Source organism: Rhinolophus sinicus, chromosome 1 (assembly GCF_057876585.1).
Source record: "Rhinolophus sinicus isolate RSI-liver-muscle chromosome 1, RSI-T2T, whole genome shotgun sequence".
Taxonomy (NCBI): domain Eukaryota; kingdom Metazoa; phylum Chordata; class Mammalia; order Chiroptera; family Rhinolophidae; genus Rhinolophus; species Rhinolophus sinicus.
The window spans coordinates 157,738,330-157,752,346 of NC_142501.1; the positions used below are offsets into that span (position 1 = coordinate 157,738,330).

At 33.2% G+C, this 14,017-nt stretch overlaps 1 protein-coding gene across 10 annotated transcripts in view; it reads right to left on the bottom strand.

The window, feature by feature from the left end:
* Positions 1-14,017, bottom strand: part of ANKRD17 (ankyrin repeat domain 17) — a 152,301-nt gene that overhangs the window by 47,758 nt on the left and 90,526 nt on the right. For 3 of the 10 annotated variants that reach the window (XM_019720875.3, XM_074324465.2, XM_074324467.2), the window contains exons 9-16: positions 12,499-12,690; positions 12,053-12,162; positions 10,102-10,189; positions 8,447-8,574; positions 8,048-8,191; positions 7,535-7,637; positions 5,324-6,076; positions 922-1,070 (exon numbers count right to left, since the gene is read on the bottom strand). In XM_019720875.3, the coding sequence (XP_019576434.1) occupies positions 922-1,070; positions 5,324-6,076; positions 7,535-7,637; positions 8,048-8,191; positions 8,447-8,574; positions 10,102-10,189; positions 12,053-12,162; positions 12,499-12,690 (1,667 nt within the window). The remainder of the gene's footprint in view (positions 1-921; positions 1,071-5,323; positions 6,077-7,534; positions 7,638-8,047; positions 8,192-8,446; positions 8,575-10,101; positions 10,190-12,052; positions 12,163-12,498; positions 12,691-14,017) is intronic. The other 7 variants (XM_019720898.3, XM_074324469.2, XM_074324471.2 and 4 more) reach the window with 3 other exon arrangements.

Sequence of the window (14,017 nt, forward strand, 5' to 3'; positions counted from 1 at the left end):
GAAACAACTAATAACGGAAATAAAACTCTTTTTTCATAGTATTACCAAGAAACATTTTAATGAAAAGGAGGCTGTATTTTCAATAGGTTAAGAGTACATGTCCTTAATGGCCCAAAAAATTCTCTCTCTCTCTCCCCCCCTTCCCTCCCGCACCCCCAAAATCAAAATTTATGAAGAACTCATCATTAACAAACTGAAAGTTTTATAATGTACACCCCACAAACACACCCTGCCAGGTATTAATCAAAATACAAAACACAAATATTTCTCGGTCCTGAAGGCCATACATACACCCGTATCTTGTTCAGCAGTCTTCTAAGATAGGCCTCATGGCATTTCTTCAGGACAAAACACAAGCTATCCTCTCCTTTCCAACCTCACTTTGCCCTGACATTTCCTGGTAAACTAATTTTTTTTTTAATGTGTTTTGTTGTTGCTATTATTATTTTTACTTAACAGTGTGCCAGATACAGACCAACTCACTACATATTTCAGTCAGCAAGATCAGAATTTTCAAAGACAATATAAATGCAATTGAGTATATATGATATATAAAAGGAATATCTTTTCTTTTACATGCAATCCATTATGAACTTTAAAGCATATCTTCTAATTTAAAATTAGAAGAAAATACACACCAATCTTAAATTATTTCTTTGTATATCCTCTTCTAAACTAAAGTTTTTAAAAAAAGATCATTTGACGACCTTGGAAACCAGACCATCACACAACACATAATGCTTAGTAATAATCTGTATTTGGTATTTTATTTTTAAAAATGTAGATTCTAATTTATTTATAATTGTGGCTTAGATCTTTGTGCAGAAATAAAGCAGTCTAGGATGATTTAAATCACTTAATAATGTTTTTATGATGACATAATTCCAGTTAAAATCCATCCCTCCTGAATTTGGACCTTACCTGTGCATCAATATCAATGGCAGGGTAGATAGGAAGCATGGCTGAAGGAGAGATGATGGGACTTGGAGTTGGAGTCTGAGGTTGGGAAATGGAAGCTGCGATACTGTGGGTAGGAGTGTTTGACATTGCAGATGCTCTTCCACTGACTGCTGTTGAACAAAATAACTGCACTTAATAAGGATGAAACATTGTTAGGTAACAGTAAGAAACAATTATTAGAAAATATTTAAAAACTTTTTTAAACACAGAATGTCTACAGGTAGACTGCCATAGCACTAATAGCTCACGTTCCTGGTTATTTCTGATTTTGGACAATAATCCAAAATTATAATGTACATTGAGAGTAACCCATTTTATAAATAATAATTGATCTGAAAAACAAACTCCCCTCTTACGGTATATAATCATAAAACCTTAATTCAAAATAACCCTGAAAACAAAAATATTTTTATGAATTAAAATTAAACATAAATGCAAATGGATAGGTGTCCATTATATCTTCTTAATCATAAAAGGTAAAATAGTCAAGTTCAGAAGGAGAGAAAAATGTGATTTTACCTGCCAATTTCACACCTTATATTCTGAAACTAATGAAACTAACATCACTGGGAAGAACCTTGCTATCCAATCATTTAAAACACCTACTATTTTACTAATTGCAGACAGGGGGATAATAATATTATTCTGAATTGTAGTCCTCAGTATGATAACATAGTCAAATATAAAAATTTTATCCTCGTACAGAAACATAGTTTCTCACATGTAAAATTATTCTGAGGGGGTTAAAATGGCCACCAATCAATCCAGCAATCACACTGACTTATGAGAACAAAATTAAAAGATTAGGGCAGAAATAAATGTATGCATACAATCATCCTTCAAATACAAATTATTGTTAGTTCTTCTAAGTAGAATTTTGTCATGAAATTATTTTCACCAAAATATGCAAATTAACAAGGGGCTAATTAGGCCAATATTTGAGGTAGGAGAACTCCAAAGGTGGTGGCAGATAAGGCTATTTTATTCCCTCATCGACTTCTGGAGTTGGTATGTGAACACCAATCCTTCCCCCCTCCCCCATTAAAAATGCTATAGCACTAAAGTCTAGGCATTAATCTTTGAATGGTCAACAGTAGTGCAGATGTGTGTTACCAACGTAGTTATCAACTACATCAGACAGAAAACAATCATGATTCACAACTGGATCTGAAACCAGGCAAAAAGGTTATGATCCTGCCAAGATCTTATTATAACAATTATAAACATGATTGTAAATTAAGAAATCTATTTACATGAAATCCTTAGTTCAGGCACAAACATACACTATACATTATAGCAACACACATTCTATAATTATACATTTTTGAGTCCACTTAAAAGCCAAAGGAAAAACAAGGGAGGAAACAAAACAAAACAAAACAAAACAAAATCAAACAAAACACTGCTTGAATCCTTAGGGATCCAGATCAATAGAAAAGGGCATGTACTAATATATTAAATTGATCATCTAGTGACCTTGATATATTACTCCATATTAATAGTTTGTATATTAATTAAAAGATCAAGATAATTTAAAGGTACATAGTCTATCTATAAATTTCAAAACCATATAAAATCTATGGCTCTTAAAATAGATTCCATATTCTTTTAATTGATTTCCCTAAATGAAAATGCTAAATACAGAGATAAGCTTAAACAAAATGACCACCAATCTGTCCAAAGAACTGATTTTTATTTCATGATACTAAACAAAAAAATTTAAGCTTTATTGTTAAATAACTAAATTATAATTTACATTTCAATTGGAAAAAGTTCTTTTAAAAACCATGTTAAAACTAGTTTTCTTATTTTTGGTCAAATTGGTTGTTCCTATCACTTCATCTAAAAGGAGATAGGAAAAGCAATCCCCTCATTTTATTTCCTCTGGAGTACCTATAAAACTGGTTTACTAAAACTAAATAAGTGCCTGTCACTCATCCATTCTCTATATTTAAAAGTAACAACTATAAATATGTAGGTACCTGAAGGAACTCTGGTACAGATCTTTATATGTGGGACTTCATTTTTGGGTTACATTTTAGAGAGGGAGAAACAGATGCTCAGGAAAGTTTTAACATCAGGTAAGGAAAGAGGGCACTTGAGAGGCAGCAAAAGGCAAGGTGTTAAGGCTGGTTAAACTGGGAACTGACTTTCCTTTGGCAAGTACGCAGAACAGACAAGACAGAAGACTGGCCAGCAAAGTCCTAGAGAAAAAGATACTGCACTTTACAAGAGCAGTCTAATAAATGGGGAGTAAGGGATAAAGAACAGAGTTTATGCTGAAGAAGGGAAGGAAGACTGAGCCTAACAAGATTGTAAGATATTAAAAAACCCAAAGAAAGAAATGAAAATGGTCATTAGTCAACTGATAGAACAAGTACTATCATAGAAATTTAAAGAAAGGTTGAGGAAGTGAGTGTGAGAGTATATGTGTATGTTTATGCCCGTGCACATGCGTAATGACAGAGATAGGCTGCAGGTAGGTAGCTGGATGTTTTTAATCCTGTTCTTCCTTCTGGCCATCTCTCTTCTCCCCATATAAGTGAATATAATAAAGAGGTAAAGTATTTTTATAATATGATAAATATTTGTCACATTTCCTGAAAAATTATGTGCTTTAAAATTTTTTTTATATGAAAACACCTGGAACACATAGGCAGAATTAATGTTTGTTTGGTAAATGAATCAACAGAAAAACTATTTTACAAACCTCTGATAACTCTGATCAGCATAAAAAAAGTGAACTAGCAAATCATTGTTGATAACTATGCCCAAGAACATCAGGTAAATTCTAATAGCATATCAAAAAATTTTGAAATATTCATGGTTATGGATTATCCATTCTTCATTTAATTGTATAAAGAACTCTTAACGCTATACATTCTTTGGTAGTTCAGTTGACATAACAGAAAGAACACCATGATGATCTAGAGTAATGGCCATAGGAGTAATTATCAAATTTGGAATTTTGGGCTGCTGTGCTCCAATTTTCATTAAGATACCTAATATCTGCTAATATCTGTTAAATTGTATTCTCAATTATTATAACCAGCTAATGGTGCTTAGCAGTAACTTTCAAATCTATAGAAAATGTCATAATTATCAATTATCAGAATCTTTATAGTTCTTACTAATGATTAAGGTCATTTTATCCAAGGTAGTTATTGCACCCTCCAAGATTGGAAGAGACTTTCATTCCATGTATTACTGTTGAGGTGCTATTAAGAGGACTGGGTAACTTTAGAGCAATTTGTAAATATAAAAAAAATCTGTCTCATTAGCTGGTTTCTTAGTTTCTGAATGTTAACTGAATATCTCAACACTACACAATTTAGTTTTATTTTTTTCAAAAGATGAAAGTTATGTATAATCTTATCATGATATCTAACTAAAACATAGTTAGAAAATTAGAAAAATTCAATCATTTTTTAAGTACAGACCAAAGAGTAAAAGAGGGAAGAGAGCAGAACTATTTACTCCCTTTGTTTTTCCCATTTTCCTTCTTTTTCAAATTTTTTTTTAAATGAAGAAAATCATCCTTTTCAGTATGACATTTTAATGGTTTACAATCCTATAAAATTTCAGTGCACTACTTTGTTACAGAACTCATGAAAAATAAGTACCAAAAACTAGAATCATTAAAACAACCTTCTAAAATATTTCTTCTTGCCAATGAAACTAATTATAAAGGAATAAAATTTCTCTAACTACACATTTTATGATACTGTCAGGGGACCACACCTTCCCATAATACAATTAGAAAGAGACTAAACATTAACATTCTTCACAGGGGGTAAAATCACTGACATACAGTATAATCAAACCCTATTTGGTTTGGTACTTTATTATTATTGTAAAGGTGTTTAAGTTTTTCGGTTTTTTTGTTTTTTTAAAAATCCATCAGGTTTGAAGTCTGATCCATTAGGATATAAAGTATTTCTGTTCACAAATAAGCTTCCTGAAGTCCTGCTAGTTTTGCACTTCAACTATCAATTTCCCAGTTTATTGGTGTGAATACAGAAGCAAAAAAGCCAAAATTCAATCTTAGTATTCTGAACTTGAAGAGAAAAAACAAAAACAAAAACAAAAAATCAAACACCAACCCCACTACTGCAAAACCTAGACTCCCAACCTACCCAGCTAAATCAGAAAGTTTTAGTCACTTGTATTGAACGAGCTAATCTTTAATTTGACCTGTATCCATCTGAGAACTTCTGAGATTGAACTAACATTTCTAAAGATATACATGGGTCAAGAGTCCAAAAATAGTTCTCAAGTTGGGTAATGGCAAAAAATTCTGGCACACTCTTACTCGCCTTAAGCAAATCATATTTGATACCTGCTCATAACAATATAAACCCACCTGCCATGATGTCATCCAGCGTGTCATTGAGGGTCTGAGCAGGGCTGGCTACCATTAACCCTTGTTGTGTTTCTGTCAGAATTCCTTGCCCCAGCCCTGCCAACTGTGCTTGGCCCAGTACTGGCTGTCCAACTATCACTCCTTGCAGTTCTGTAAGATTTGCGATGGACCCTGGAGGCAAGGGACCTGCCGCCAGAGGCAAAGCTTGAGGCATGGCCAGAGGCTGGATTGGTGCAAAACCCATCTGAGCAGCAGTCTGCTGGGGGTCATCTTTAAGCAAAACGGGATCCACTTGCTGTAATCGTGCATAGTCTCCTTCGGAAAGCTGCTCTCCAACCCCAACAGGAGTTAGCAGTCCCAGATGTTGGCAAGACTGTTGCTGCTGCTGCTGAAGTTGAATTCTTTGAGCTTTAACCTCTAGATACTGCTTTTTTAGCTGTTGCTGAGTTTTCAGTTGTAACTCTCGTTCTACTTTCTGTAGTTCCTCCAAAATCTTTTGTTTCTTCTGAATTTGTTCCTCCCTTGTTTTGTTCAGCTCCTCGATCTTCTCCTTGGTAAGTTGGTCAGCATGAGCCAGTTCCAAGGACTGCAGCTGTGCATTCTTTTCTATGGCTTCTTTTATCCTCTGTTCCAGTTCTGTTAACTTTCCCTGAGCCTCTTCTACAATGCTCTCTGGAGACTGATTGGTGATGTAACCCTGTACATCCTGGCTGTTTGCTGGCAAATGGCTGCTGGACTTTTGTTTAGAAGCAGCTGTGTGAAAAAGAAACCCCCTCAGAAGTGCACATGAATGGCATCCTCATTACAGAGTTACTGTTGGGAGGTTTAGTGCCAACAGTTATGCACCAAGTTATCATAGCCACAGAAGGTGAAATTGCACTGTCAAGTAGTTAAAAACAAATTCACCTTCTTTATCATAAATATAAAATGTATGTATTTTATGTGCATAGCGTAATCTTTGGGAAATTAATTTCAGAATTTTTAAAATATCACATGGCTAAAATTAGACAATAGAGGGATGCAGGTTTGTGATATCCAAGAGGTGCAATTAAAGTAAAAATCTAAGACTGTGTAGATACTTCATCTGGTCATAAAGATGTAAAAACTTATCAAAAGAACAGAAAAATAATGCTAAATTATTAAGATGTAGGGAAAACTCAGACCTCTAACTCACGGTTTTTCCACATTTAATAGTCTGTGCCTTTTAAACACACACACATACACACAAAGAGTACCCAAACCACTGAGAAGTAGCAGGAAATTAAAATCCAACTAAAATATATGTCTTTGTTGGGGCCTACCATCTTCAAGACTGATAAAGGCAAGATTTAAATTCACATATTCGCACAGCTACCTGGCCAGTAGAGAACTGGGATCCAGTTTCCCTGGAAGAAAAGATGCTGGACTACGCCATCCACTGTATCTTCCGACAGCCAGATGAATAAACAGATCTGGCTCCAGGTACAGCAATCAACTGTTTGCTATACCAACTGAAAAAGGTGCCAAGACTCTAGATTGGTAGTAGTGGTTGGAAAGAGCTGGTGGAAATACTTAGTATTCTTGTTGGTAAAATATTATAGGTAGCCAAAAAACAAAAAATTAAAACCACATTGGTTCTTCCGGTAAAAAGAAAAACTGATTCAAACTGGTAGCTGTAATGTTTTGGGACATAACTTAGGAACATGCATGGTGTAACATCCACAAGTCAAATATATGGACCTCAGAATTCTAGAAACAAACAAGCATATCTGAAGTAACTTTGAATTACTGTTTGAGAAAAGGTATCCCAGATATAAAATATGTATTAAACCGGTTACTATAAATTTTAATTTTGATCTAATTTGTTAATCTTATGCCTCATATCACTATAGAAATTTAAGTAATTTACAAAAATGTCATCCAACTGTACCCAGCCTAACATTTTAAATGAATAGAAATGACTAGTTATTAGAGGAAATCATAATCAGAATTGCATCAAAGATGAGCATCTGAATTTCTCCTAATACTTCTAATTCTAGCACAAATTAGTGCTATTAACTATCTTCTTTCCTAATAGCATGCTTTTTCATTGGTAAAAAAAGAATCTTTAATTATGCCAACTTAGTAAAATTCGTTTTTTGTGGAAAAATAATTTAAAAGGCTAGGTTTTTGTAATCTTATCATTTTTACCTGGACAACATGTTAGAAACAGTCTTTAGAAAAATAACTGACCTTTATTCCTGATGGGAAGAGTAGTGGCAACATTGGCAGGTGGTTTGTCAGGCTCCTGAGGTGGGACAACCATGGGCAGTGCTTGAACTGGTACACGAGGAGCCTAAGACAAACGAAACTAATTGTATTTCTGCTTTTCCTACACACTCCATTAAACAATATACTTTAAATGAACAATAAGTTACAAAGACTCAAAATGTTTTTAGTAGGACATTATTCTCAGACAATAACATATTTACTTAAAATATGCTGGTATCCAATTATTTTCCATGACATTTTTTTAATGGACTTTGAACTTCAAATTGTTATTCTGGCCATAAGAGAGCAAAGCAAAATCCTATCAATCTAGAATCTGATTATATCAGATGTTCATTAACTATTATCAAGTATATAACTATAAAGAGAACTATATAACATAACAAAAAACAAAAAATAACCTAGTTTAAACTGAAACTATCAGTAAAAGGGGAATACAGAAGATATAATATAAAATGCTTAAGTTTTCGATCTTACCCTATTTAAATCGTGGGATGGGGGGGTTAACTGAGTGACATCTGGTGGAGGGGCTGAAAGCAAGTTATTAGGATAATCCAAAAGATAGCAAACAACACTTGTATGGCCACCTTTTGCTGCTTCTATCAACATAGTCGAGCCATCCTAAAAAAGTAGAAATGAAAGGGAAACATTTTTTAAAAATAAGTTAATTTACAGAACCATTAAGGAAGATAAAGCCAACAAGCCCCAGACACATTAAAATCTTAGGTTTAGTAAAGAACATTTTCTTCTACTAAAACAGAAGAAAATGAATACACTTAGAATGTCATTATAAATGGAACCTGTAGATAATATTTTGTAATATTCAAGAATGAAGAATTAATTTACAATGTTACCTGAAACATATGAGATACGTACTTTTAAACGATGAGTAGGATCAGCCCCATGAGCCAAAAGTAGTTCCACCACGGCCAGATGACCCCCTGCACAAGCCAGGGACAGTACAGTATGGTCATTATTAGCTGTAGTTCTATTCACATTCGCTCCTGAAATAGACAACACATGGAAAATCATGTTAATAGAGCACTGTTTCTTAAATTATGGCACATTTCAAAATCATAGAGTAGAGACAATAGTATAATGAAGCCCCACGTAGCCATTAACCACCTTGAAGGATTTATAAACACAGTCAATTTTATTTCACATAAACCCACATCAACTGTCCTCTCCCATGTTGAATTGTTCTAAAGCAAATCCCAGACAAACATGATATAATTTCATCTGTAAGTATTTCAGTATGTACTAGTAAAAGATAAGAATAATGGCATATACTATTCCTAATATAATCACTGTTTTTAAAAAGTAAAATATGAAATTTTATCTACATATTACATCTATTCAGTAGAAAAGATGACTAAAAACCAATGAAAATAAACCATACTGCCCTCTATGGGCTAAATATGTAGAGAGTGAACACTGAATAGAAAGTCATAGCATCATCTTTTTTCAATGGGAGTATCTGAGAATGACAACAGGTATACTTCCCTTCAATATGAATCAATCCTGGATTTGAAGCATTGTGCTAGGCAATGTGGTAAATGAAAATAAAATAGTAGACAGAAACTGGAATCACATTCATTAAAATTAACCAAAGAAGAAAGGGGATAGTGATTATGTAAATAATTCCACTATTGAGAATACAATGGTAGAAACATACAGCACAAGTGTTCAAATAACCTAAAATAATTTGACCAATAAGATAGTTCTGATTTATTTTCATTACCTATAAACAATTACAAACTGAACATTTCTTCAATACATTTGGTAAGAAGGCAATGGCATAAATTGCTCTTTTAATTGTATATAGTCTTTTTATAGTCTTTTATCAATATTGAATCAAAAGTAAATTTTTAATTTCCTATACTTAAGAATATGATGAAATCTGCATGAAAAACTGTTTCCATTTGAACTTATGTAGTAAATACCTAAGAAATCATTTAAAGGAAATAATCATGTTACTTTTGTCATTAAGGTTTTTGATATTCAAAGATTTACTGACCATGAATGAAAATCCTCCATGTATTCTGTCATATCTGTCACATTTCAATTTTGAAAATTTGTTGTGCTATATTTATGACATCTCTACATTTTACAAAGAAGGAAACTTAGGCCCCAGGAAATATAAAATAGAAAAGTGACTTGCCCTCAAGTTATTCAGTGGCATAAACATTATAAAAATCCAGAGATATTATTACATGAACAGAACAGACTTTAAGGTATCTAAACTCAAAGTTTAATATACAGAAATGTTTCCTTATACGTGTTTCTTGACAAGGTTAGTACTCAGTATGACAATTCTTCATAGTTTGGAATTGTTCTGTGTACTTCAGGATGTTTATCAACTACCCACTCACAAAAACTCAGCAGCATCCCTCAACCATGTGATTTATCAAGAAAATGTCCTTTACACCCTCAAACTCTAAATATCTGAGGGCAAGGGACAGACACCTTTCATTTAAACAAACAAACAAACAAACAAACAAAAAACCCACAACTATTTTACCCAAACCTACCTTTACTAATTAAGAACTGAACAGTACAAACATGACCAGCTCTTGCAGCTTTCATTAAAGGAGTTCTTCCACCTTCAGATTCATGCTCCTGTTTAAAAGAACAGAAACACTTAATTGATATTTAATTGCTAGTGAACAATTATTCTTTCTCGTGAAAATCAAAAGGGAAAGAAATGGACTAATTTCTGCATCTGAATATATTAAATATGCTTCGAAGCAAATTAAGGAATACAGTTTTAAATTTAAGAAAACTCAAATTAGAAATATGTTCCACAGAAATAATTTAGGAACTGGAGTTATATTTATGTGATTGTGATGCCCTCATCTAAGTCCATTTGGATAATTTTTCTTTCTCTCTCTACAAAAAGTATTAGGGAACCTGAACAGTGAATGGTACTCTAGCACAGCCCTCACGAAACAATAAACATTATTAGCATTAATTATCCTCATCTACTCCAAGTGATTTTCCTTTCGTAAGTTTGTAACCTATTTGTATGAACTTCTGTAAGTACATCACACTCTTTATAGACTTCCCATTAGCTCTATTTCACCTTATATAAAAACAACAAGGCTAGTGCTAATTTAAATAACTCTTAAGACCATCAATTATATTTAGAGATTTCTGGGTCTCAAAAGGATGGAGAGCCTATTGCAATCGTGATTGCTGGATAACTGAGAATGCTACCAGAGATTTTAGAATATAAAGGTTTGAGGGGAAAAAAAATCTTTTAAGAATCTTTTACATATTAAACATTCACATCTGATGAACAATTTCTGATTTTTCTCTTATGCCATAGCTTGTTCTAACTGAAATTAACTAAGCAAGATTACTTTGCTGTATGTTTCATAGCCACTGTGTTAAACACTAGAAATATATGTAGTGACTAAGGTGAAGAAGCTTAAAATCTAATAAGGGAGAAATATACACAAACTAGAATACAATGTGTGTCATAACTACTTCAAGAACTGTACCAACACATGCAGAGATGAAAGACACCAAAATAGCAAACTAATCCAACCTTCTCATTTCACAACTGAGGAAAGAGAAGTTAAATTAAGTTTACAAAACTAGTTAATGGAGGAGTCTGTTTCTGTCTGCATGTGAATTTCTGTCATAAACTATGAACTTTTTCTGGAAAACACATTTGCTTGTTGATCTCAGTCCCATGAACACGAATACTTATGTTTTAACTAAAACCTACCATTTCATATCTCCCAGGCTAAACTAGAAGACTATTTTCCCCAGACACATTTGCTTTACGCTTCCATACCTCTCAGGTTATACTCTTACTATACTATTCCTTCCAACTAGAATATGTCTTTTGTCACAACATTGCCATAACTACCTTTGTAAAGCTTACACAGCCCAGATGTACTGTCTCAGACGACATCTTTACTTCGTCTGACCTTGTTTGCTCTGTGTACTTTCTCTGTGACATCTCTTTACAATCTTACTTATAATGACCTCTGTATTTCAGCCTTACTAAATTAAATGTTATTTGAGGGAGAGCTTATTTATTAAATATTGATCTTTTCAAATCCTTAATTATTGAATAATGCTTTGAATAGTGTACGCACAATTTATTTCCTAAGCAACAGTGAAATGCCTCTAAGCCATATTTGCCTTTTTATACCAAATCACAAAAGCTTCTAAAACTGGCTAAACAACTAAAAGAAAATACTTTTGTATTAACATGTCTAACACAAAATTTTCCATTTTTTGTGGGGAATAAGGGGCAGTAGATTTTATAGTCAGTCCTGCAAACAAGGAAAATACTAATGGATACCAAACAGTGTAGAAAAGAAAAATGTGACTAAATGAGATAAAGAATTGTAAAAAGGCCAACATAAAATTACAAGTAAAGAAATACCTCTTGCCTATAATTTCCATATAATTTTAATTTCTTGTATTAGCATTAAATACCAGGATTTAAAAAGTGACATAGCTTACCAGATCTGCTCCTGCCTGAAGTAAGACATCTGCTACATCAGTATGACCATTTTCACAGGCATATGTTAGTGCTGTATCCCCCGTTGCTGTTGTTGCATGAACATTAGCTCCTGCAATAGTATTCAACAATACAGACTTAATGAAAGAATTATAAGATATAAATGGAGAGAGAAATTTCTAAATAAGACAAATCTCAAATTAGAAAAAACAGTCTTATCCATTTCTAGAAATAAAGTATATTGTCAGAATTTTTAAAAGAAAAAAAGAAAAGAAATAGATCACTGCTTGAAATTAAAACAGCAGATATTTCAAACAGCAATAAGGTAAATTATTTACTCAGAATACACATCATTTTTTCACACAAGTTCAGTGTATCATAACACTTATAACATTTTTTACTTAAATAAATCATGAAAAAAACTTGTCTCAAATGCAAAAATGCCTACCTGCCGCTAGTAAGTATTTAACTAACTCCAAATGACCCTCTTGAGCAGCTTCCATTAAAGGGGTAGAACACCCTAGTTCTATATCAGCTCCTGCCTTAATTAGAAAGTCTGCCACTTCCAGAAAGCCTCCACAGCAAGCCAGAGTCAAGGCAGTTTCTTGAGTTTCTTCTGTCTGTGCATTGATATTTGCTCCTAAAATAAAGATTCTAATTATTTAAAGAAAGTCATTAAGTTATTCCAGAGATAAGCAAAACATGACTGTTTCCTAATAAACTATACTTCAAAAACGAACATTTACATTACTTTACTAAATAATAAAGTGCCTCTCCCCTACTCTGGGAAGCAGTTAAAAATAAAGAAGACTATCAAAACCATACCCACTAGTCCATATTTGATGTACACAGCCAGAGTAAGATTTACTCAGTAGGAAGGTACCACTCCGGTGATAAAAGGACTTAGAAAAATAAACTACATTCCCTTATTATAAAGATTAAAAAACAATGATGATAAAGATGATGATAACAGTAACTAATGTTTAATATGCTATTACTATTTTCCAGGCAATATTAAATGCATTTTACATGTTACTATTAGCTCCATTTTACAGCTAAGAAAATTGAGGTTACTAAACTTGCCCAAGGTCACAACATTATCATCATAACTATTACCACCACAGCTAACACTTGTACTATATGACAAACAGTGTCCTAAAAGCTTACATATACATACATACATACATACATACATACACACACATATAAAGCTTACACACACACATACCCACACCCACACACACACACTAGTATATTATATACAAACTCTCACAACAACCCTACAGATAACAAAATGAGGCACAGAAGGGTAGAAACTTGCCGGAAGTTACAAAATTGGCAAGAAGTGGAGTTGTGATTCAAACCTAAGAAGTCTGCTCCAAAACCTATGCTATTAAAATTCCAGTTAATATTACCTCTCAATAAACAAGTTTTATTAAAATATGCCATTCCTCTTATTAAATTTGCCCAAACAAAAACTTTACTACTAAAGAGACATAAAAATTAAGACTACAAATATGGATAAAGATGGGAGACTACTTCTAAAGTTAAGGTATCTTAATACAGTAAAGTAACTCTTTCATTTTTCCCAAAAGAGAAGTCTATGTGTTCCATGCGTATTGAGCTCCTTGACAGCTTCTTATGTGTGTGCATTCTTGCATTCTCATCAAGTTAGTCCTTATGACAGGATATCCCATACTGTGTTTCATGAGACACTAGATATATCAAATAGGTTTTCTGCCCAGAGAAGTTCTCTCACTATGTTAGCCTGAGAAATGCTGAATCTTATATATGCTCCTACATAACCTACAACCCTACCCCACTCACCTCCAATTCCCTGTTTTTAATCATGTAGCACATAATGGCTCTGAAAGCTCTATATTAAAGAAGTCTATCTGACTTTGTTTGCCACAGCATGGAAGCCATTTTTAAAGCAAACACTTTAGCATTAATTTTTGTGATAATAT